We start from the raw sequence: 24,957 nt of genomic DNA, 5'->3' as shown, positions 1-24,957 counted from the left end.
CGGTTTGTTAATTAGGTGAGAATATAAGCAGGATCAACAGCTGTGATATTTAGTATGTTATTTTATAATTGTATTTTAATCCTTAATGACTTATTAAAGCTGTTTTAATTAATTCCAAATATATTTTATTTACTCTGTCTTTAAGCTTTGTTGACTGCAAACTTGGACCCATTCTTATTTAGTAGTTGGTATTCCCAAATTTACAGGTTGCTGTTCAGTTTGTAATGAGTTCAGTTTTGTGCAACTCATTTTTTTCATTTGTGGTTAATAGCGATGGGGAAGAAATTCAATTCAGTTCACATTTTAATGCCAGCCAATCTAATTTGCCATTCCAGAAATAATAGGCAAAACAAAACGCAGTTGTTTCCAAATCCACACTTCTCCGAATTTTGTGATGCAAATGCATATACTGTATTAGTGATGAGGGCAGGAGGAAGCCAAAGTGAGGGCAGGAGGAAGCCCCAAAGGGACCTGGGGTGGAGCTGGGCTTTGTTTAGGCTGCTCAGCCTAACCACCTAACAGCTGGTGTGCAGGGTAGCGCAGCAGCTGCTGCTGCTTTTCCTCACATCATCCATCCTCCTGCCAGTCCCAGAGCTTCAATTCTAGTTGTAGATATATTTTGGATAGTACTTTTGGTCTGGATTGGAGAGAGAGCAGCAGAGAGGGCATTTAAAGGGTTTTTAGAAAATGTTCTCCACTTATGTGATTTCCACTTATGAGCATGGAAATAATAAGGGGTGTGTGTGCCTGTATCAAGCAAAAATTACATACTCCAAAAATGGTATGTTCAGAAAAATGCACACTAAAATGCTCGTGAATTTCCATGATGACTTTTTTAAAACAAAAACAAAAGCTGATTTTGAAATGTGGTGAACTGAACTTAAGTTTGGAAAAATGAGAAACTGAGAGAAACCCAAAGAGACAGACTGTACAAGAAACTCTACTTCAGACAAAGTTCACATAGGTCTAACATTTGGGGTGGCAAACCAACAAGGTTCCATGGCTGCTGTTGATGATCCAACCTTATATCTCCAGGGCCATAAAGGGACTCAGTAGCAGCACTCCTAAACCCTAATCTAACTTGGACTTTTTTAAAAAAAAAAATCTATAAATATATATCTATAGAAAAATATAGGTGCTTGATATCCACACAGCAATTAAGAATCCAATTTGTATTGGTGGCACCTTGTGATATTTAAGTGAATCTAATGATCAACAGGGGGAGGCTTCAGCTAATCATCCTAGTCCGTGTGCTCTTTGGCGCAAATGAAATCTGGATACTGAAGGATGTTTGTCAGTGAAAAACAGATGTCCCAAATTCAGGTCCCTCCTCTCCCTCATCCTGATTAAATCACTTTAAACCAGTGATGGCCAAACTTGGCCCCTCCAGCTGTTTTGGGACTACAATTCCCATCATCCCTGACCACTGGTCCTGTTAGCTAGGGATGATGCGAGTTGTAGTCCCAAAACAAAACAAACTTGGCCATCACTGCTTTAAACTATAACAGAACTGTTCTGCCAAGCCCATTTTTCCCATGCCTTCAGATTGTGACAGGATGGATGACTTAAGCAATACTTGGAAATGATAGTTCTCAGGGCAAGAATTTATGAGCTCTGGCAGGTAGGGATGACCTGCTCAACTCTATTGACCTAAATAAGCAGAGTGGAATCCTCCCAACAACACAGCCCTCCCCCAGCTCCCTCAAGCGTGTCTCCCTACTTGACTGGATTCCAGCAGGCAGTACTGCTGACCACACAGAAGGGGGCCATGCCCTCTCTTCACCTGCCTTTCACCTCCTTGCTTGCTTGCTTGCTTTTTGGCAGCAGGTACTCAAGCACTTCTGCAACATGTTTTCAAAGAAGACAAAATGTGCTTGAATCATAAAGGCCCCAAATGTAGATCTTGCTAATTTCTCTGGTGGGTTAAGAAAAATGTCATCTATTCACCGCAAGTCCCCCCAAAAGCTGACAAAGCTTAGCTGTTTGAGGTATATGAGTCAGTGGCAGCAGTCAAAACAAAGGAGTGGGGAAAGGAGTAGTTTCAATAAGTAACAGGCCCCTGAAGTAGCTTCTGGCTTCTCAGTGGCTGCCACTTGTCAGGACAGATTCCCCCAAACACAAAACGTGCCACGTGCTGTGACTACGGAGGTAAACTGACAAGGCTGGCTTAGCTCTCATAGGAGCTAAGCAGAGATGAGAGACACACAATGCAAAAGAAGTTGAGAAGAACAGGAGCAAGAAGCAGGATGCTTGTCTGATCCAATTCCATGGATAACATTTTTTTAAAGAAGCAATTGGACCAAACATCCTCTAGTATTTCCATGTGTGCCCCTGCTTCCTTTTAAAATGCAGTGAAATTTGGGTCAGGTTGGTGAAGGAGGTGCCCTGTTGACACCTGTGCTGGAAGAACTGCACTGGCTACCAAGAGGCTACTCAGGCAAGTTCAGTGTCTTGCTATTGACATATATAGCCTAGGACTACTTGGGGTCAGGTTACCTCTGGGAGCACCTTATCTTGGCTTGTACACTCCTGCCTGGTCACTTACATCCCCAGAAGAGACACTCTTAGTAGTGCTGTAGGCTCCTGAAGTTCATCTTACGTCCACTAAGACCAGGGTCTTTAATGTGGCAGCACCTGCCCCTTAGCCTGCACTTCCAATGAACACCAGGCAGGCATCTACCGTATTGCCATTTGAGTGGCTGCTAAAACTCTATCCATTTACCCAGCCTTTTCCTGAGGAGTGACCCAGCTATGTTGCTTTATTAAGCTAATTTAATGAACAGCGATGCATATATGTGTACGTGTGTGTGAAATTTTATTGTTGATTTTATGCTATTTACCACTACGGTTTCCCCCACTGAATGACTGTGGTAGAGAAATGTTTGCAAATAAATAAATAAATCTGGTGGTGGCAGAATGCAAAAAGTCAGGCTGGGCTGAATTCTCAGCATATACCAGCATCATGTATACAGCTGCTCTTGCAGCTAGAACCTGGCACTGGAACTTTCCACTGAGCTAGTCCTCAAAAGAAGCCCTGATTTAGGGATATGCAAATATTATTTGCATCCTAATGCTTACAAAGTATATTGGGATGCCAATATTAGCTTGGAGCCATCAATATTTGCATTCCTTCTCAGGCATATCTTTGGCAACCGGGGAGCATATTTATGACATACTGCCAAACTGAGCCAGATCCTTGGTCTTGATCCAGTACTTTCAACTGCCTGTATTCTACAGAGCCTCTCTCAGTGCTGCTTCCTGTGATCATTTTAACTGGCAGTGCTAGGGAGTAGAGACTTGAGCATGCACTCTACCGTTCACCTACAACACCTCCAAACTGCCTAAGGCACTCACCCCTCTACCTACTTGCCCAGGGTAATTGCAAGATATTAACCCACAACTGTGGGTCTGGTCTATGCCAGGGTATAGATACAGAACCCCAGAACTGCCCTGTCCTTTGCAAAACAAGAATTTCAATATTCTTTTCACAGGTATCAATGGAGCCATTCTTAATCACCTGAGGCATAGTTCAGGTGGAAGAGCAATAATGCTTCTGCCACGGCAATACTGCTTCATGTACATCATTTGCTTTACATCAGAGATGGGGAACCTTGGACCCTCCAAGTATTACTAGACTTCAACTCCCATCAGTCCCAGTCAGCAGGACCAATGGTCAGGGATGCTAGGAGCTATAATCCAACGAAACAACTGGAGGGCCAAATATCCAATGGCACAGAGGCCTAGTTCATGTGGTTCTTCAGAAGAATCACAGGAAAAGAGCATTCATTTGGGGCATCCAGTCCATTATGAGCATTAACATTTGGAGGAGGAAGAGGAGTCCATACCTCCACCACATAGGGGCATTAGCTCCCCCTCCAAATGTAAAACTGAGCAGTGCCACACTCCCCTGGATAGTTCTTGACAAAATGTGTGGATCATGGGGCGTTTAAGGGTATACTTCTGCTAGCATGGTCTGCATTCATGCCACAGGTATGCCACCTTGGGTTCCATGTTGGAAGAAAGGTGGGATATAAATGTTAGGAAGTAAATAAGCAAACATTTGCTCAGTAATGTACTCCCATCTCCACAAGCCATTTGTCTAAACTAAACAGCAGCCTTCAGGTGGTGGAAGATTTTAACAGCAATCCAAGCAAAGGGATTTGCTGGCACCTTTTACCAAAAGCTTTATTTACACTTTGATCTCCTCCTTTGTCTCTCCATTCCCCACACCCAGGGCCATGTAAAATTTAATTAAGAAGTTTATTGTTGGGCCTCCCAGCTTTCGGGGAAAGAGAAATGAAGCCAATTGCTTGCAGAAGAGAGTAGAAAAATGTCACCTGGAAATGCGGCTCTGGCTGTTTGTAATCATACAAGAGAAGAACAAGTGAGGAGGGCAATCTTAAATTAATTAAAATGGCTCACTGTAAAACTAGAGTCTGGAACAAAGGGACCCCAGTGACCCTCGGATGAAAGATGTGACACAGCTAGAAGTGGCATCCTCTGATTTTTTTTAAAAAAGAGCTTTAGTGACTGGAAAACATGAAGGCTCAAGGATGCAAGTTAAAGCAGAACACTTGTGTATATGTTTAGCGAGCAGGAGAAAGATCCTAACATTTTCTATAATTGTCTCTCAGTGGGCATGACCCAGTGTGGGCAGAGTGGTGGGGCAGGACATAGAGGTTCTAGCTGCATCCATGCATACATGGTGGGTTGGAGCAAATGTGTTCAGTGGTCCCAATCCAGTTGTCTGGTGCTGAGCAAGAACAGAGTCTCTGCTGCTATACCATGCACCTCCCAGCCATCCACAAGAAGGCAAATACCTTCCCATGGGCAATTATTATTACAAGACCTCATTGTGTCCAAACAGTGCACCAAAGTGTGCACTATCCCACAGTGCTAGAACCATGGAGTGAGAACTGTAGTCTTTTGTAGAAATAGGGCACTGCCATGTCCCTTTCACCAGCTGTAAACCGAGGCAGAGGGGGTGCCATTTACCTACAAAAACACTCCAAATTTGGTGAAGGGGTAAAGTTGATGAACCTGCAGAGTCCACAACAATCAGTGTAACCATAATTATGACATTGGGCTGAACTGGTTGATGTGGATTCTGCAAATCCAGCTGCCCACCTACTTTATCAATCTAGTTTACAGAAATGAAGGAAGCTGATGTTGTGAATCAAGCAGAGGTTTGTTTGTGGTTTTGAGGAAATCCCCAGTGTTTTCTCTGCAAATTAAAGACTGAATCAACCTGAATCTCATAGGTTTAAATCCATTTTGCCCACTACAATTCTGATCCTAAGGAATAGTTTCTCCACTTGGTTGACAGGTCAAGATGAAGAAAGGAAATAAACATCACAATGGTTGCTTTCAGACATCACACAAGCCCTTTGCTCATATGGGGCAAAGATTGCTAATTGGGTTTTGGACTTTGCATTCAAATGGGTGCAATCTAGTGTAGTGAAACTAAATCCAAGGGAATTATGAACCCTCTCAGTTAAAAAAGAGACACACATGTTGTAGGTAGGTAGACGGATGGATACATAAACAGATGGTGCATTTTCTTCAGAATGATGAGGGACAGAAACTTGCTTTCATTTTAATTAAAAGTTTATAATATCTCAGGAGTCTCTGGAAGTGACTAGCTTCTACGCTGCAAATTATCACTGCAACCTAAAGAAGCATGCGAAAAAGGCATAGGTGCTCTTTCTTCTCTGTCAGTGGGAATCCATGCAACTTACAGCGTGGCATAAAAAATAATTGGACCTGGGCAAAACCTTGGCTTTTGTGTGCTCTGTTAGTTGCAAGAGATCTGTTTCATATCTGCATGGCATCAAATTCATTCATTAAGTCCAGCGCTCTGTAAATGACAACATTTCTTCCTCCCTCAAAGTAATCCGACAAATATCCCTTCTCAAAGTATATTAATTAACTTGAAAATGGTTTAATATCCTGTAACAAAATAATCTTCCAAGACTTCAGTTTCTAATGGGTGGACTTCCTCCAGGAGGCAGAAAGTACAAGTCTGTAGTCGGCTTTCCCCTTCAATCAACCAGCAGCGGGAAGGATGAGCTTCTATGCTTCCAGCACCATGAGAGTTAATCATCCCCCCTTGTGCCGTCCAGGGACATCCATCAGCAGTAAAGATGCAGGGATGGTTTCACAAGCAAAGGATGGAGCACCGAGATGAAGGATTTCATTTTAGAAACAGGCCAAGAGAAGATGATAATTTAAAGCAGGCAAGTGCATCCTATGATCAGGCAAATACTTTCTGGTAATAAAAAGGGAAGCCACAGAGGATAAAATAGCCAACAAATGAATGAATGCACTATCAGCCTGAATGATCTCCCAGTAGTCACGATACCCTTAGAATGGGACCCTCTTGATTTTAAGCCCATAATGTTATGCCCCAACTTCTTTCTCTGAGAAGAAAGCCTTTCATATAGCAGGAGTTTTGGTGTGTCACCTGCAGGAGAATTTCCAGTATTAATATTTCAGCAATACCAATCTTTCAGAATACACTTTAAAGCTCTCAATTTCATCTCCCGCTGTCATTTTTATATTTTATTAAATGTCCTCGCTCCCTCTAGTGTTAGCCACCATGCTTCCTGAATGCTTTCCCTGGCTGTATTTGGGATCTCTCGGTTTCCAGCGCTTTTGCCCCAGGGCTGCATAGATCAAGGAGAGGGTAGCAGGAGGTCAGCTGAGCTAATTAGGTGGTGCTATTCTGAGTTACAAAACTACTGATGTTTCTCTTATCTGTCCAGCAGAAGGCATGGTGCTTCCTACCAGGTTGTAAAGTGGACAGTTTGACTATTATTCATTTGCAGGAGAATAAAATAATCTTGATTTGGAGCAAGTTCCTAATACTGAGAGTTGACATAGTTGTTTTAAAAGATGCAGAACTAGAATTATGGATCTGTTCCTTTTATATGCATTATGGGACTGTAGCTACGTTCACATTGCATTCATCAAAATATACCCCTGACACCTGGTCTCTTAATAGTGCGCTATATAAGCTCAGTAAGTCTATACTGTACATATTTGAAGGATGGTAGCAAATATCTTTATTAACTATATGTTCAACCCAAAGTTCTGTTTGAAAAACAAAATTCTGAGCAAGAAAATGAACATGGGACTTAAGGGTCTGCCTCACCCTTAAGACTCAATTACTATATGACAGCTTTCACCAACTTTGTGCCGATTAAGGCTGATGAGAATCATAGACCAAAATATATGGAGGGCACCACACTGGCAAAGGCTGAAGTGACACTGACTCATGGTGTCCATAATGCACATCTGAACTTGACAGCCTGCACTTTAAATGTACCCATCTCAGTACAGTGTTAGCCAGCCAGTTGAAGCTGTGCCCAGTTGAAGACTGATATTGAAAAAGACTCTTGCCTGTCATAGACAGTGCATTCGTATGCATATCAATTCAGAAGTAATCCTCACTGAGTTCAATGGGATTTACTCCCAAGTAAGTGTGTTTAGGACTGCAGCCTAAATCACATACTGCAGTACTAACTTTCCCCTCTTCCTTGCCCACCACCCAACCAACGCATAGGTCCACAGGCAAACCCTCACATCAGAGATGGAGAAACCCTTCTTTGGTGGAGGGCCACATTCTTTTCTGGTCAACTTTCTGGGGGCCACATGCCAAGGCTGGCTGGGGTTGGGAAGCAAAAGTGTCCCAAGCAATTAATATAACTTGGATAGCTCAGTTAGTAAAGCAGGAGACTTGTAATCTCAGGCCTGTGGGTCCAAGCCCTATGTTGGACAAAAGATTCCTGCATTACAGTGGGATGGACAAGGTGACTCTCATGGTCTCTTCCACCTCTACAATTCTATGATTCTACAAATAAACTTTACCCTTTGTGCAGTAGGATAGTTTCTATATAAGGATTTAAATGCATTGCTTGCAGTTTGGTGCCTCTAACCCAGGATTGACTGCAAGCAGCTCCAGCTATTCTTGGGGGGGACCCTCCTCCCCCCACTGCCACCTCTACCCCTGCCACCAGAGAACTGCTTAGTGCAAGCATTGCCTTCAATACACATCCTACAAACTTTGTGTGGTGTAGTGGTTAAGAGCGGTAGTCTCGTAATCTGGGGAACTGAGTCCGCGTCTCCGCTCCTCCACATGCAGCTGCTGGGTGACCTTGGGCCAGTCACACTTCTCTGAAGTCTCCCAGTCTCACTCACCTCACAGAGTGTTTGTTGTGGGGGAGGAAGGGAAAGGAGAATGTTAGCTGCTTTGAGACTCCTTAAAGGGAGTGAAAAGCAGGATATCAAATCCAAACTCTTTTGCATTCATTTGACCCCAACATCAAACGCTGCTTGATAGGCACCATCATCAGAATAAACATGGCGCTGACACACCCTGCACAATCAGCTTTGGACAGACAAGACAGTTAGTTAGGAGGGAAGTTGGGGATATCCTGGATAGTTAATCAGAGCAGTACAGGAGAAAAGTCAAAGAGAAGCGCAGTGCTAAAAGACGAAGCTAATATAATTCAGGCAAGGCTTTGCAGACAGAGCCAAAGGAACATAAAAAAGGAAGAGAGAAATGATTTGACACAGAGAGGGGAGGCGATCCCAAGTTTCAGAAGTGTCATGGCAGAAGGCACAAAGACTAGTGTGAGGAAATGAAAATAAGTGAGGGGGTGGGCTGGTAGCACATGAGATTCTTTGGTGCAAAAAAGGGGGGAATTAGAGAAGTGAATGAAGCAAAGGAAAGGATGGAGAGAGCTTTAAATGGAACGGTGCTAGAGACTTTGATGCAGATGGAGGAAGGGTGCTACTGTCTGCTAACAGGGCCAAGATATGAAGTGGCAGGGAACCAAGCCATGACGGCAGTACCTTAAAGCATTCAATTTGAAAGGAGATAAGAAGAATGGCCGGCCAAGTCCACAGCCAAGATACAGCAAAACCAAAGTCCAGGCTAATTCTATGATCCCACTGCCTCAGGAAGCTCCTACCCCAAAGCAAACAGGAGCGAAACATTGTCTTGAGCCTGTGCATTTCCAACAGCACAGTGCCATTGGATGCAAAAGCTAACATAGCAACTTTGACACAATGTGAAGGAAATGGGCTATTTCTGTTTTTAAATATATATATACAGTGGTACCTTGGTTTACAACCATAATCCGTTCTGGAGGTTCGTTTGTAAACCAAAACCGGTTGTCACCCAAGGCGCACTTTCGCTAATGGGGCTTCCCAAAAAATTTTTTACTTAATCCAAAAAAATGGGTTGTAATCCAAAAAATGTTTGCAAACCAGGACACACACTTTCAGGTTTGACGTGTCTGTAATCCAAAACATATGCAAACCAGACTGTTCGCAAACCAAGGTACAACTGTATATAAATCTTTTGTGTAGGGTTGTTTGGGAATTATGGAGTTAACTTGTTAAACCTGGCATGAGCAGTGGTCAATCTGGAAGCTGGTAAAATCACTGAGAAGGGTACAGATTGCACATAGGTGATGTCTGCTGGGGGAGGGGGGTAACCCTAGTACTTCCTTCGGTTTTGTGAATTCAAAAGTAGGGCAGTCATAGAGCCCCAGGACTATCTGGCTAGTAACTTGCTTTGGCTTTCAGATCTGGTGTGATCTCAGGATACAAAGGAAACACACCCTGGAGGGTTACAGACATGGCTAATTGGATGTAATTCATTAGATGTAGGGTTTCTAAGGAGAAGGGGAAAGCAGGCTGCATTTAATTCTTTGTTTATTTGTTTGTTTGCTCCATTGGGAATCTTACGTAAAACCTTTTTTTTAGGAACTGCTTTTTTATTCCTTTTAGTAAACTTTTAAACTCATTTCATAAAAGGTTTGCGGTCTACTTGAACATATCGCTCAACATCTGTGTTTTTAATTTGTTTTATGTTTTTATATTGTTGCAAGCCACTGTGATATATTTTAATTAATACACAGAGTGCCATGTTCTACATTGTCTTGGGTGTTCTCAAGGAGACACAAATGGGATTTGGGGCTGGTTGGTGAAAGGCAGCCTTGCAGAAAAATAAAATGCTTTTAACTAGTGGCAGCAAAGGTCTAAAGTGAAGGGTGAGTGAACAGGAGGGGACATTCTGCTTGGCCAGGAATCCCTGACATGGTACAGGACCCAGGGAAGCTGGGGGTTCCATAGCACAATCAAACACATACACCAGTACCCCTGGCAAACATAGAACATAGGAAGAAACCTTATACTGAGTCAGACCACTGGTCCATCTAACTCAATAATGTCTACACTGACTGGCAATAGCTTTCCAGGAGTTCAGATTGGGTTCATCCTAAGGCCAGGCCAAGATATTTTGCTGCCTAAGGCAAAGGGCAAAATGGTACACACATGAACCCATTCCTCATATAGTAGTGAATCTCACTAAGTAGTTTGGATTTGAATTTGAATTCATCGAGAGCAGGAAAAATAGCTTGAGCCAGCTCTGTCTGGTCCACAATTCAATGCAGAGTTGGGTACACTTAAACAAGGGTTGGGGAGCTAGCGATCTTCCAGATCCCATCATGCCTAGTCATTGTGGCTATTGGTCAGGGATGTTGCAGTCTAACAGGCAATGACTGCAGGCAACAGGTTTTCCTCCCTGACAAACACGCTGATTTCAATGGGCTTAAAAAGTGCTTACACATATGTGTTGAACTGTGGTCTCTAGAGAAAGATCAAAGCTACAGCAAGGCTTGAGCTACCCAGCCATATCCAAGCAGCTTAACTAATTTGTTTTGTAACCCAAATCCAAGCAATACATTGAATGTGAGCATATTAAGAAACTGTAACCCTCCCTCCTCTGGATTAATTGAAATAGGGACAATCCTGACATCAGATTCACAACTAAGTGGAGACAGGGGAACACACTGTTCCAGCTGCAGCGCACTCGGTCCCAATGAATATATTCCAGGCTTCCTCAACCTCGGCCCTCCAGATGTTTTGGGACTACAATTCCCAGCATCCCTGACCACTGGTCCTGCTAGCTAAGGATCATGGGAGTTGTAGGCCAAAAAACATCTGGAGGGCTAAGGCTGAGGAAGCCTGATATATTCTTGTTTAGTGTCATGGGAGTAAGTTATTCAGCAAAGAACCTAAATGAACCATCTTCTGTGCCACTATCTGTTGAGGAATCTGGCTAAGAGTCTTTCTAGCAGAGTCTTTCTGGCTAGGAGTCTCTGCTAAGCAGAGCTATCCATTCCAAAACAAAACCAAGTATTGTCCCTGTCACCATCCTTTCTTGTTAGAGCCCTTAATTAAAAAAAACCACCTGGCACCTATTACAGCCCATCAGGCTCCCAATGTGCATCTCACCAAGGTGAGAGGTAAAATAACAGCATCAGACTGACATGTGCACACTAGCAGCCAGCAATCCCACCAGAATACTGCCAAAGGCATTCGTAACCAGCCTTACCTCCAAAAAGGAGCAGGCAGAGAGGCACGCACTTCCAGACCTTTCTATCCAACAATGGCATTTCCAGTTCTTTGAGAAGAAGGTGTCAGATCCACAAGGAAGAGGAACAATTAATTACTGTTTAGATTTTGCACAAAGGACTCTAGATGCATGTATGTATACAATTAATTACTTATTGTCATAGATAATTGCATGCATATAAATGCTTACAATATATAATTAACACAAAGAACAGAGAAACAGAGGCTCTGGAAAATAAAATAAGAACATTGACCTTGTAGCGTTTTTCTAAAACCCAGGAAGTCGGGGCCTCTTGACTGACTAGCCCAAATTACATTTATTCAGAAGTGTATCATTGATTTTCAATGGGGCTTTCTTCCAAATCAGAATGCTTAGAATTTCAGCCAAAGCCAAACAAGGAATCCCAAATCTCTTGACAGACAACACACTTCATCCAGCGCAGAAGAAATGAAATGCCTTTCTTCATTTCTCTGGCTGTTCATAGGGATGGAAATTATAACTGATAAGAAAGCCAAGTTCTAAACCAGAGATGAAAAACTTGTGGGCCTGCAGATGTTGCTGGACTGCAACTCTGATCATCCCTGGCTCAGACTAATGCGAGTTGGGAATCCAATATCTTTCACAGATGCATAAGCCACAGCTACCCCATCCCTGTGCAAAATGTTCTGGCCTGTCTCAATAATGCCCAACACCTTCAATGGTGCGAAGAGAAAAATAGCATCCCACGCAGAGAGTGGAACGTGGTTGCAGCACCCTTTTCCTTGCAGTCAGACAATATTTCTTCAAATGTTTCAAGCAGCCATGTTTAGCATCAGCGAAAGCTTCAGGACAACTTAACATTTATGTTTCTTTGAACGAGGCTCATATGCTATGTATTTCTCATTCTGCAATGTTTCCATGTGACTCTTATCCATGTTTACTTATCTGAGATTAATCAAGAGCTGAACTTTCAGCAGCAGTCACCTCATATCTTTAAGAAGTGATCAGTCTATCTGTTAATGGATGTGAAACTCTGGACTGGTTCACATGGTGTCAACTGGCTCTGCCCAGGGTGATGATGAGGGCATGCCTTTGCCCATGATCACAGAGAACAGGTAGCAAATGAACAGGCACAGCTGCAGAACTCTGGCAGCAATTCCCACTGTCATGACGGCTGATGTTCAGTTTCTGCAGTTACTAATGCAGCAATTCCAGAAGGGTAGCCAATGCCATGCCAGTCTGTTGCAGCAAAAAGAACAAAGAGTCCAGTGGCACCTTAAAGACCAACAAATTCAGTCATCATGACATAAACTTTTGTTGCATCCAGCAAAGTGGGCTTTAGTTTAGAAAGTTGTTAAGACTTCACAGTGCCACAGAACTCTGTTGTTTCTACTGGGTTGCTGCCACTATCTCAGTAGATAATTTCTACTGGATCCCTAAGTGTGCAGATGTCTGTTGGCATTGGTCGCTGTGATGTTCGGGCAGAAGAAAGCTTTTGAAGCTCTCAAATGAATGACCAGGAGGGAGAGAACATGCCAGTCGGGCATGTGTCTCTACCAGGGTCCTACTCGAGTGTAGGATGAGCTCATAACAAAAACCCTGATTCATAATTCCCTAACACTATACTATTAGCAAAGATGGCCCTCTCTGAAAGGGCAGCCACTGGAATCTCCCATGGGCCTTGGGTGCCAAAGCCTTGGTGTCTAAAGTCTTAGGAAAGATAGCAATTGACTCTAGACACTTACTAATGGAAGCAGAAATGGCAGCAGCCTAATTGTCAGAACACAGCTGACCCCAAACATCCAATTATAAGCTTAAGTCAATTGGGAGGAATGTAATTCCTGACCTACCAAGAGTGACCTCCCTCACAAATTGGCTTGACCTTGTGGTTGACTGTGTCATATGATTTCTGATAGCATACAACTCCTGCCTTCACTTCACCACTTTATGGTGAAAGGAAAATATATGTTATGCAGTTTACCAGCTATAGGATTCTAATACACTTCCAGCTCATTTCATAATTCTCAGAAAGCCTAACCCAAAATCAACACTTGTACAGATACTCTCTAGCCTAAGATTTGCTTGATTTTTCCCTCTCAGGGACTTTTCATGTGCTGGTTTTTATTTTATTTTTCCTAAATATACAAAAAATATTTTTCACACATATTTTTCTATGTGTGAAGTAAAAAGTGAGTCTTATTTTTCTGTTGCAAAGTACACAGATCGCACAGCTGATGTGGACACTAGCCATACAAAATGTACAATACAGTTGATAGGAAGCAGGAATTGCTAGAGAAGTGATAAGGAAGGACAAAACCAGCGCAGCAGAGGAACAAGTAAGGTCAATGGTGCTATCAGGGCAGGACTTTGGGACAGAAGTCCCCCACTGAGCAGAATCAGCAGGAGAGGCCCCAAATGCAACAGGGCTGTCCTACAACATACTGAAGTAAGTGAATACACATTATCATCTAAAAGACCAGAGTCTGGAATTCCCTTACTACACCATAAGGGTAGGTTGAGGCTAAGGTAACAAGAAAAGGCTTTGCGGTGGAGTAGATCTTGAGGCAGGACTTGAAGGAGAAGGTAGCCGAATCCTGATGAGGAAAAGGAGGTTTTCCAAAAGAAGGTGGAAAGAAAGGCACTGAGAGTGGGAAATGCCAGGAAAAAAGAACAATTGATGATTCATTTGTTTGTGGTGGAAAACCCATGCAAACCTCTTCTCCCCATGTGGGTAGTAAAAGCAGTGAATGCCCATTCAGAGGCTCCATAGCAGACAACATGTGTCTCTCCCGTCTCACTCTCTGACCAACACAAGCGTTCTATTAAGGGACCAGCACAGCCCCCCTCTTTCTAAGGTCTGCAGTACAAATTCACATTCAGTTGTACTAAACTAAGCAGTTTACTTTTGGGTAAACTCCCAAAAGATTGCATTAGTATTATTATTCCACATTAATATCTAATGGAGGAGATGCTAGAGATATATAAGCAGGACTGGATTCGGCTCCATAGCCCCCAATTGTGGCACGCAAGCTACAGACTCTCTGCTATATGCAGGGAAGTGGGATGCGAAGAAATCAACTGATTTACTTTGGTCCATATTACTGACACTCATAATTACATGTGCACATGCATATACATGTGCATGCACACATGTTCCGAAACGTACTTCCCTAAGCCTATAGCTGAAAGTGTGAGTATTTCCTGATTTGCCTTAAAAAGAAATTCTCTAGCAAGTAAAAACACAATTTCTCTCTTCATTTTTTAAAATGCTTTTCATTATTCTTCATTTGAATATGCTCCCCCAACTTCTTCCTAAGTGTCATGCAGCTTCTATTCTCCATTAGCATTTTTAATAATGAAAAAATCCACTCTTTTCTTATTCCCTTTCTACCAGTTCTTAAAACCCCAGGAGAGATCTGTAGACTGAAATTAACTGTGTGCCAAACAACTACTTTTGCCAGTTCCTGACGCCTGCCAAAAGGCAAGGAGGAGACTTTGACAAGTCAAATCTTCACAGAGAGAGAGAGGAAGCAGGGATGCAACCCCTATGTGCTCATCACGTGAGCAAAGTCAGAACTGAAGCACCGAGCTGCTCAGGAGAGCAGAGCACAACCTACGCAGTGAGGGGACGTGCCTTGGTATTCCCTGCGCCCCCTCAGATGCTTTGCATCTCCTCCGTGCATTCAGAAAACATGTTCCCCAGCAGCAGCCAGGCACGGATGAAGTCTTGCGGTCAGGTATATAATAGCTTTGAGCTCTACTCTGAGCCAAATCGCTATTTCACCCTGCCCCTTTGGGCCAATTGCTTGACCTCCTTATGCCACAATCAAGCCTATTGTCAAATTGGGTAGACAGAAGCATGCCTGCAGAAGGAAGGATAAAAGAGCCAGCCACTATTTTTGATTACTAGCGTGAGATGGAGGGTGTTTCCTGATAACACATGAAAATAGCAGGGCTTCTCAGAGTCAAGTAGAACATTTGACTTTCCTTGTAGGTTCACAGCAGTGCCTGGTTTTTAAGAGCAAAGCTAATTAATCACAAGGTGCAGCCTTTGCATTCTCCCACGAAAGAGTAAGAGGGGAAAGTCCCCAGAAGCAGGACCTCTAGTTACAGACATCGTGGATATTACTTGTTCATTAACATGCTGGCTCGTTCTTCCCTTCGCACAAATGCCACAGTGATCCATGCCATTCCATCAGTGAAACGCAGCATCTTTGCAGCCAGATATTTCCAGCCCAAAATATCAGGGAGGGAACCAAGAACGCTACTGCAGTGTACTTGACTATTTGGCACCCTGTAACGAGTCCTTAGTTTTATTAGCAGAGATCTAGAATTATTTATCCATCCTAGTAAAGAGGATCATCATCTGACATTTGCCTTTAGACAAAAATGACATCTTTATTTTCCCAAAGTGCCAGAAGCATTCTGAACTGAACCAGAAGCTATCAAGTACTGAAAACCTGTATCAGTGACTAGCTCCTTTGGTGAATCACTGAACACTTAAGAAAGAGAAACAACTTCTAATTTCACTACATTGATCAAAGCAGTTAAAAATCAGGATTCCTTAGTGCTTCTCTAGACATGGCACATCTTTAGGACACCCACTATTGCTTCTATTCTTAGTAATGTGATGTCCACAGCACGATGAGGTGAAGAGTAGCCTGCACTTAAGTCTCCATTGCTTAGGCAAATGGTGATAAACTAAAAATAAGCCTTCCAGATCAAAATGTGTATGAGGCTGTTGTTGTTTTCTGACAATGTAGAGGAATAGGCAAGACACCAAAGGTTTTGGGCCCCAAATGACCAATAACGACTGGGAAGTAAAAACTATATGAAAAGACAGAATATGGAATTTTCAGATCTGGATGTTCCACTTGGTGCTTGTAATTGTTCTGTTCCTGGTGACAGTACATGCAAAAAGCAATAAAGGAGGAGGTAATAATCAGAACATTGCCTCCGGTGGGCTTTCCCCAACACTCTGTGCACAGTTTTGCCTCCTTCCCAAGCCTTTAATGGCAGAACTGACTAGAACCTTCCTGGCATCAGGTTAAAATAAAATTGAAAATCCTTCTTATGGCTGTCCTAGGAGCATTATGAAGCAAGATGCTAGCTAGCTAAGTCAACCTAACAATGCCCCTTTCATTGCTCTCTCCAGCAGACACATTGCCTATAATGTAGCTGCATCCTCCAAGCGCAGCTATTCAGAATAAGACTTCAAGGGCGCCACCTTTTGATAAGACTGGGTCCAGGAAATATATATGCATACACACACAAATGGAATCCGTCAGGCAAACTTTTAGGAATCCTACCTATTATTATTATTATTATTATTATTATTATTATTATTATTATTATTATTATCGTTGTTGATATTATTATTAGACCCTTTTATTGACTGGAAAGAAAAGGCTCGGAGTTGCCCCTGATTTGTTTGAAATTGTTTCCTCTTCTTTCATTGCATGTCAGCAGAGAGGCGAGGAGGGAGGGGTACGTGCGTTTCCCTTAATAAATGAAACGCCAGGCTCTAAACTACGGCGAAGGCTCACGCCCCTCCCTCCCTCTCAGCCTGCGCGTCCCCCCACCAACCGAGCCCACACGGACCCACTGAAGGGTTTCCAGGGACGGATGGGGAGGAAGAGAGAAAGCAACTGCATTACAAGCCATGTCCAGAGCACAACTCTGTCTCTCTCAGAGGGAGAAGGAAGGTTGTGGGTTTTTTTTTAATATAGAAAGAAAGAGCCTCTCTCTGAAACAAGCCGTCTGACCGAACTTTCATCCAGGAGCTCATATTCCGCGTTTCCCACCGCCTAATAAAAAGTGGGGACCGTAGGACTCTCCCTCCTTCCCCGGCGCCCCCCAGCCACCCAGAGATGACACGACTTTGGGATTTGTCGCGCGTTTCCCCTGAACGTGTTTATTTCAGCCCAGCCAATGGGGATGGGAAAACTTTTCTTCTTCTTTTCGGCAAAGCAAGAAAACAAAGGGAGTGGACTTGTGCCTGCCCAACCATGGCAGTACTACGACCCCCCCCCAGCCCACCCCTCCCGCCCAGTCCCCGAGGGGCCCTTTGACTCACACTGCTGTTGTAGCCGGACCAGTGCACCATGGCTTGGTTGTGGGCCGAGTCTCCGGCGAGGGCAAAGGTCGTGCTGCTCAGCCTCCACTCTTCTCCGGCGCCTGCCGCTCCCCTCAGCTTGCCGGTGCGCCCTTCCTCGCGGGAACCTTTGCCTGGCGCTCGCGGCGCTTTCTGGCCGTCGGTCAAGGAGACGCCCCAGGCGCCCGCTTCTGCCCCGAGGCTGTCCGGGGCCAAAGGCTGTCGCTCCTCGGCGCTTCTCCTGGCCCTGCGCTCACGAGGGTTGCCGCCCGGCATTTTGCCAAGAGAGACTCCTGCGTCCTCCTCCTCCTCCCTGGCGGCTCCGGGCGCCCGCTCCGTCTCCTCCCGGCCAAGCGCCGGCGAGTCTCCGCTGCCCCTCGCCCTGGCCGAGAAGAGTTGGCCGGGCGTGGGGCTCCGGCGCGCCCTCCCGGTTCCCTTCAGGGCGCCGGCGGCCGCTCCCCGGCGCGCCCCGCCGGCGCTCAGCCCACCCACCCCCCGAGCCGCCGGCTGACCCCTTCCCGGACCCCGATCCTTCCGGAGCGCTTCTTCCCTTCTTCCTCCTCCTCCTCCGCCGCCTTCTCTTTCTTCTCCCTCGCCCCCAGCACCCCATCCTCCGCCGGGTTTCCCCGGCAGGGCTTCCCCTTCGCCGCCGTCCCCGCTTGGCCCAAGCGGCACTCCCCGAGGAACCTCCAGAGGCGGCGGCGGCGGCTGCTGCTGCTGCTGCTGCAGAAGCTGGACCCGGAAAGATGCCGGAGATGTGGAGAACGAAGCGGCGGCGGCAAAGCAAGAGCGGCAAGTTATCTCAGCGCCGGTGAAACGCCAAGTGCCCAGCCAGAGCCATGTCGAGGCGATCCAAGCGATGGAGCAGCAGCCCGAGGACCAGCCAGATCCTCTCTCCATGCCTCGCCGAGAGAGTTGCTTGTTTGGGGTGGGGGGTGGGGGAGGCAGATCCTTTAGAAAAGGAGGGAGGGGAGAAGCTGGTTGATTCGGAGGGTTCCTTGGCAGCCAAAGGTCTCTTCTTCCACCTTTTCCTCTCTGATGACGAGCAGTTGTTTTCTTTTTCAAACAAATCCCCACCGCCACACACAAAAACCCGAAACAAAACCAAAGACACACTCCTGTATAGTTGGGACTCTTGTTCTTTCACTTGGTGGATTTTCTTTCTCTTTTCTTCCTCTTTCTTTTCTTTCTTTTTATCCCCCCCTTCCTCCCCAAAAAGTGCTTTTCAGTGAAACTGTTCACGTTCGAGGATTTGATCAAGTAAGAGGATAGCACCACCAAGGGGAGGAGCTGCTGCGCCCCAGCGAAACGCAGCGGCTGAACTAGACCGAGCCGTTCACCAACCACGCTGCACTTCCAGCGGAATCCGGCGGTGTGTGTGCGCGCCCGCGCGCCGGTGCCTCTGTGTTAGCAGAAGAGCGAGTGCGAGAAACTCACACGGGCGTGCGTGGGCAAGGAAAACAACAACAGCCAAGGAGGAAAGCCGATAGGAGGACCACCGCCGGGGGGTTTTCTCCTCGCGTGGCGCCGCGGAATGGGAAGCACCGCCGCTTTGGCCCTGGGGAGGCGAGTGGCGGGGGCGGATGGGGAGGGCGCGGGCTAGAAAAGCGATGCAGTCAGAGCCAAAGATCTCCCGGGTTTCCCCAACACCCAGAAATGGACAGCTTTTCTTTCTCCTGCTTTGATAGTCTCGTAACGGAGGCCGCTGAAGTAACAGGCTAGGCTGTGTGTGAGAGTGTGTGTGAGAGAGAGGGGGGGGGAGAGAGAGAGAGTTTAAACCTGATCTGTTCCTGTTGGTTCGTAAGGAAGTCCCGCTGCTTCCAATAGTATATCTACCCAGTATGCATAGGATCGCGGTTCTGGATTTCTTGTAGTTTGAGCGCGGAAAGGATCCTGAGTATTGCTACTGAGCATCCACAGCGATCCGTGGCTGATTGGCAGCCCAACCCTTTGCGCGTTTCCTCGGAAGCAAGTCGCGCCGAGGCTTTACTCCCAAGTAAGTGCATAGGACCGAAGCCTTATGTGGAAGTAAATTTCACGCCTTTGGAACTTCCACGGAAGACTCCATGCATGCACTGATGCTGTCGACTCTGTGAGTCTCTGAAGCGCAACACACAAACACAAAAATACATTTATGTTACTATTTCCACACTCAACAATAGGCTAGGAATCCAGATCCGCGATTCTGTACAGACTTACTTGGGTGTAAACTGTGGTCGTGAATTTAAAACAATAATACACAACAGCAGAAATTATGCCCCCCACACCGCCGCAAAATATCCAAGTCGAGGACAGAACTCATTACAGGTGGATTTCCCCAAGAGATTTCCCTAAACCGAGAAAGTATAAATGGTGGCTGCAGGAACGTGTGTGTTTAAAAATAAAATACATTGTCCCTGTCCCCGGTACTACGAATGCCTCGCTACAGAAGAATGATCCCCGCTCACCAAAATTGGGGTTGTTTTTTGAACAATACTTTTTGCAGTTTATTCAGACGAGTGGACAGCTCCTGCAATCTCCCTCCCTCGCCTCAGAGTGCAGTTAGTGCATTTAAAGAGTTAAGGCGTGAGCCTGCAAAGGCGGTTAGAAAAAAATGGGGGGAGGAAACGACCTCAAATCTTCTTCTCTTTCCTTGGGTTTCGTTTCGAAACCGTCACGTTCAGTCTCTGGGAAGCCATAGCCGTCTATTCAGCCGCTGTAAACAGGCTGATTAGTGACCCTTTCCCCTGCGGGTAATTCTGGGATTCTCCACTCCCAGGCGCAGTCGTCCATTCTCCTTCAGCTGCCTTTATTGACTGATCTACCTATATTTTTAACATGCTCCATTCCAGGGACTTTGCCTAGGAGATGGCCTTAAACACAATGCAGATGTTTGCAAAGGGAAGCAGATGAAACTTGGTTCTATATAGGAACGTGGGAAGCTGCCTTGATCGTCGGTTCATGCAGCTCAGTATCAACTACACCAGGAGCGACCAACCTGGCAGTTCTTCAGATGCTGCTGGACTCCACCTCACAGAGGCCCCTGTCACCATGGCCAGTGGACAAAGATGGTAGGAGTTGTTGTCCTGCAACATCTGGATGGAGTCAGGTTGGCTGTCCCTGGTCTATACTAACAGCTGCTGCATGGAATAACAGTCTTTCCCAGCTGTACCTGCAACTGCTACGGAATAAACCTGGGACCTTTTTCGTGCATGTTTTCTACTGCCTAGTAGAAGTTGTTTTACAGAATGCAGTGAGGCTTGCCACCTGCAGGGGAGGATGTTGACAATCAATTCCACCCCACACCTCTGCTTTCCATTCAAAGCTTCTCCCTGCTCCAGTCACAGGAGCCAGTATCTGTAACATGGAGCCTTCCTATTCAGAGGCTGCAAGGTGTCTTTTAATACCAGATGCTGCGTGCAGACAGCAAGGGAGACCAGTTGACTTTGTGTCCTTCTGCTTCTAAGCTTCCCAGAGGCATTTACTTGACCCTTGTCAGAGAAAACAGAGTGCTGGACTAGATATAAGCAAGCAGCTTACCCAAGGCAGCAAACTGAATTAAAGACATTGGAAGTGCTAATCCCCAACCTCATAATTTTCACTGCCAGTGCTTTGTCCCATCATTTGCTGACACACTATTGGTGTGTCATCCTCTGAATTGCTTACTGCCGCACTTCAGTGCTTAGCTATCCTTACCCACCCAGCCATACCCAGTTGTCAGTCACAGCTCTCTTCATAATAGGACATCAGTAGCAATGTGGGCGTACCTTATGTCAGCACTTGAAAACATGTGGCTACCCTAGATGTTGTTGGACTACAATGCACATCATCCCTGACTTTTGGCAATGCTGGCTTGAACTGATGGGAACTGCAGTCCCAACAATCAGGAGGACCAAACGTTTGCCATCCCTGCCTTATGTCAGATTGCTGGAAGCCCCGTGTTAATGGATGATTTAAACCTCTGTGTCACAGAAAGTACCACTTACCAGAGCTGGAAATTCAGCTACCTCTGGCATGTTTTTGCAATTGTTGGTAAAATGTTCATGGTTATGGTTACTTAAATCCTGCTGGACAATCCACATAGTGCACTCTCAGTTATGCCTGAACATACTGTAAGCGGCTAGAGTTTAATAAGCTTGCAAAGGGCTGGTTTGATTGACTGTCTCTCACTGGTAAACATGGTAGTGTTCATGGGGACCTTGACCAAACAGGAATCTTGTAATTATTATGTAGAATATTTTCTATAGGGGAGAAAATTAACCTCACCTAAATGCCAAACATATAGTGATGATCAAAAGTCTCAGGGGTGGGGGGGGATTAGAGACTGCAACAGTAGTTCATCAAAGGTCCATCTCCTCATGGAGGTTTTGTAGATTCTACACACAAACATTATGGTTAATCTCTCCACACCAGAACTTTACAGGGCAAGAACAGAGATTCGCCGCTGCCGACCCAAGAAGTCAGTACTATGAAAAAGGCCTTGACTGATTACAGAAGGGAGGGTCTTAAAACACTTGCCACCTCTTGTTCTCTCTAGGGCAACATGTCCAACCACACATAGAAATATAACCCTCTTAAAACTTCTTGTTAAGGCTCTGCTACACCAGATGGGAGAGCGCTATGTGATAGCAGCCACCCCAGAAACTGTGTTCAAAAGGCAACATTCCTCTGTCCTTCCCCTCAGCAGGTGTGTGTGTGTGCTTATTAAGAAAAAGGATGCAGTTTTATTTTTAAGCACCTGGGAAGCAAGAATCTCTCTAAGAAGCAATGGATATTTGGTGAAGCAGTCTTGGTGAATTTATCACACCTTTATTCAGCTTCCCTCTCTCACTGATAACTGGAAAGATGCATTGGCTCCTCCTAAGTCATCAACTAGATCAATTAAATGGAGCCTCCTTCCCGAAGAGGAAAGTCTCAGAACTGCCACAATCCATCCCCTAGGTACTAAAATGAAAGTAGTTCGTCATAGGCAGACTTAACCCAAAAACATTGCAGTGTGCTGTCTCGGAAACAGATATTTATGAGACAGCACACTGCAATGTTTTTGGGTAAATGTAAAGCAAGGGGTGGTTGGGAAAGGAAAACTCACATTGCTCCTACCTCAGCCAGGGCTGACCTCTCTCTGTAGGAGCACTGTTGCAGAATTCTGATGTGGTCTTCCAAGGGTGATGGACAGCCCATCTGCTAGATCTAAGAGCCAATGCAAAGCTGCTGAGAAACACAATGGAACAGAACAAAGGTGTTGCTTAGTGAGGTGACAAGCGAGGAGGATGCTGTACAGAGGGAAACTGTTGACAGCTCCAGCATGCTGGGCATGGTAAAAGGGGTTCCTTCAAAGTCACATTCTTCTGCCTACCAGGTGCAGCCTTAACGGCTGAGGTGTTGAAGAGGGTCGCAGCTGAACCAAATGGTTGGTCTCTTGTGGTGGGCAACCCTGCCAAAGACTTCTGAAAAAACAAAGGCAGCCTAGCGTGCCTGTCTGACTCAGCCTAGAATACAGCTGTGGAATAATTTTCTTTAATTAAATTTTAAACCAAACTGCTGTCTGTGTCTAACTCAGGTTTGGTTAAACTAATAAAAGCACACATGCACACACCCACACACCCCAACATTTCTTTTCAAGCACGCTAGGGGATGCTTTTATAGAGGGAAATGGGTATGAAAATTTCCTGGAAGTGTGCTTGAGTATGGGTGTGGTCCAGGTAGTGTGCCATCATTGTGACATTGCCACATATTGGTTGGTGCTTTCAGTGCCCACCTAATGGAGAAGAGTGCCATTCATGTTCAGCATTGAGACTGATAGTCAAAGCTGCCAGGGATGCTGTTGGGGTGCCCATCATGGTTGCTATGTTGCCTATTGTTTTGGCAAAATCACTCCAGTTAAGATATGCCATTAGCAGGTAATGTTGGCTGCAGAGAAAGCAGTTAGCTTACATAGGAGAACATACTCGGCTCCGAGTGAAATATGGTGATGTGACATTGCACGGGAATAATAGGATTGTTTTTCAATAGGACCATATGTATTCATGCTTATATTATTGCAATTTCTTTGCAGTCCTTGCAATATTATACATTGCAATAAAAAAACCCTCCCCACCCACTGATCTCAGGTTATCCAGAAATGTATTTGCTCAAGTCCAAAAGAAAGGGTCCTATTAGCTGCATGCAAATGAAGCCCTTATGCAAAACAGTACTTTTGTTTATCCGAATGCCCAATTATCCAAATGTGTTGGTTAGCCTTTTTAGTATTTGCATAAGCAAGATTGTGAAAGAAACAGAAAAGGTAAATTCCCAAGCAGAAAAACCTAATTTGTGGAAATGGTTGTGTAAATATTTATTTCCATCAGGAAACTCTATTCTTTTACCATGAAATATATGTTATGATTATGGTGATTAGCACATACTCAGTTTCCACAATACACTCCATTGCACACTATATAGCAGACTAAGGGAAGCTCAGCAAGCCTCCCTGGAAGAAGTTAGTGGTGTGTGTGCGAGAGAGAGAGAGAGAGTGAGTGAGTGAGAGAGAGAGAGAGACTCACATCCACTGCAGGACACACTACATTGTACAATATGCCCTGGTCCTAACCTGGTGCATTTAAATCATGACCGTGGTGGAAGAGGAAGGCTAGAAATTTCACCAATACATCTCCTCAAATTAGAGGCATCTGAAAGTGAATGCATTCATCATTCAGTGGTTGCAACCTGTGTACTGGCACCCCCAAACTTGGCCCTCCAGATGTTTTGCAACTACAACTTCCATCATCCCTAGCTAACAGGACCAGTGGTCAGGGATGATGGGAATTGTAGTCCCAAAACATCACCCTAGCTAACAGGACCAGTGGTCAGGGATGGGAATTGTAGTCCCAAAACAGATGGAGGGCCAAGTTTGGGGATGCCTGATGTATACCATATATATGTTCCACATATATGTGTGGAACAGCTACCAGATATCAAACATCACGGACAGAACATTCAAGTAACCTGCCTGAAATTGTATCCGTTTTCAGAAGAGGCAACCTATACATTGAGCTTAAGAACATAAGAACCAAAGAAGAGCCCTGCTGGATCCAGCCAATGGCCCATCTAGTCCAGCATCCTGTTCTCAGTGAGGCCAACCAGATGCCCATGGGAAGCCCAATGTGGGACCTGAGTACAATAGTTCTCTCCCCAATTGTGATTCCAAGCAACAGGCATTCAGAGTCAGGAAGGTAGAACATGCCCACAGAATCCCATTCTACCTGCAGTAGAATGGCTGCAGCTCTCTCCTATGGTTGTGCCTACAAAACGCACAACAACATATACAACTTCTTCTCACATGATGAAGGTGGACCATGTGGGTCCATATATCACAATCATAATGCCTGCCCTATTAAGAAACTATCTAGGGCGCTACATAACCACATAATTTGTTGTAATCAAAGGGGCGGCTGTTGCGTATATTAGCAGGAATGTTGTAAGAACAGCCAAAGAAAGC

At 45.1% G+C, this 24,957-nt stretch overlaps 1 protein-coding gene across 1 annotated transcript in view; it reads right to left on the bottom strand.

Moving 5' to 3' along the window:
• The window catches only part of SORCS3 (sortilin related VPS10 domain containing receptor 3), a 403,927-nt gene extending 384,869 nt beyond the window's left edge, over positions 1–19,058 (bottom strand). The window contains exon 1 of the mRNA XM_081191998.1: positions 17,484–19,058. Coding sequence (XP_081048124.1) covers positions 17,484–18,401 — 918 coding nt within the window. The 5' untranslated portion in view covers positions 18,402–19,058. The remainder of the gene's footprint in view (positions 1–17,483) is intronic.
• Positions 19,059–24,957: the final 5,899 nt, after the last annotated feature.

The sequence above is a fragment of the Podarcis bocagei genome (assembly GCF_964188305.1).
Source record: "Podarcis bocagei genome assembly, chromosome: 4".
Lineage (NCBI taxonomy): Eukaryota > Metazoa > Chordata > Lepidosauria > Squamata > Lacertidae > Podarcis > Podarcis bocagei.
Note: the sequence above shows the minus strand (reverse complement) of the source record. Positions and strands in the feature narration are given on the sequence as shown.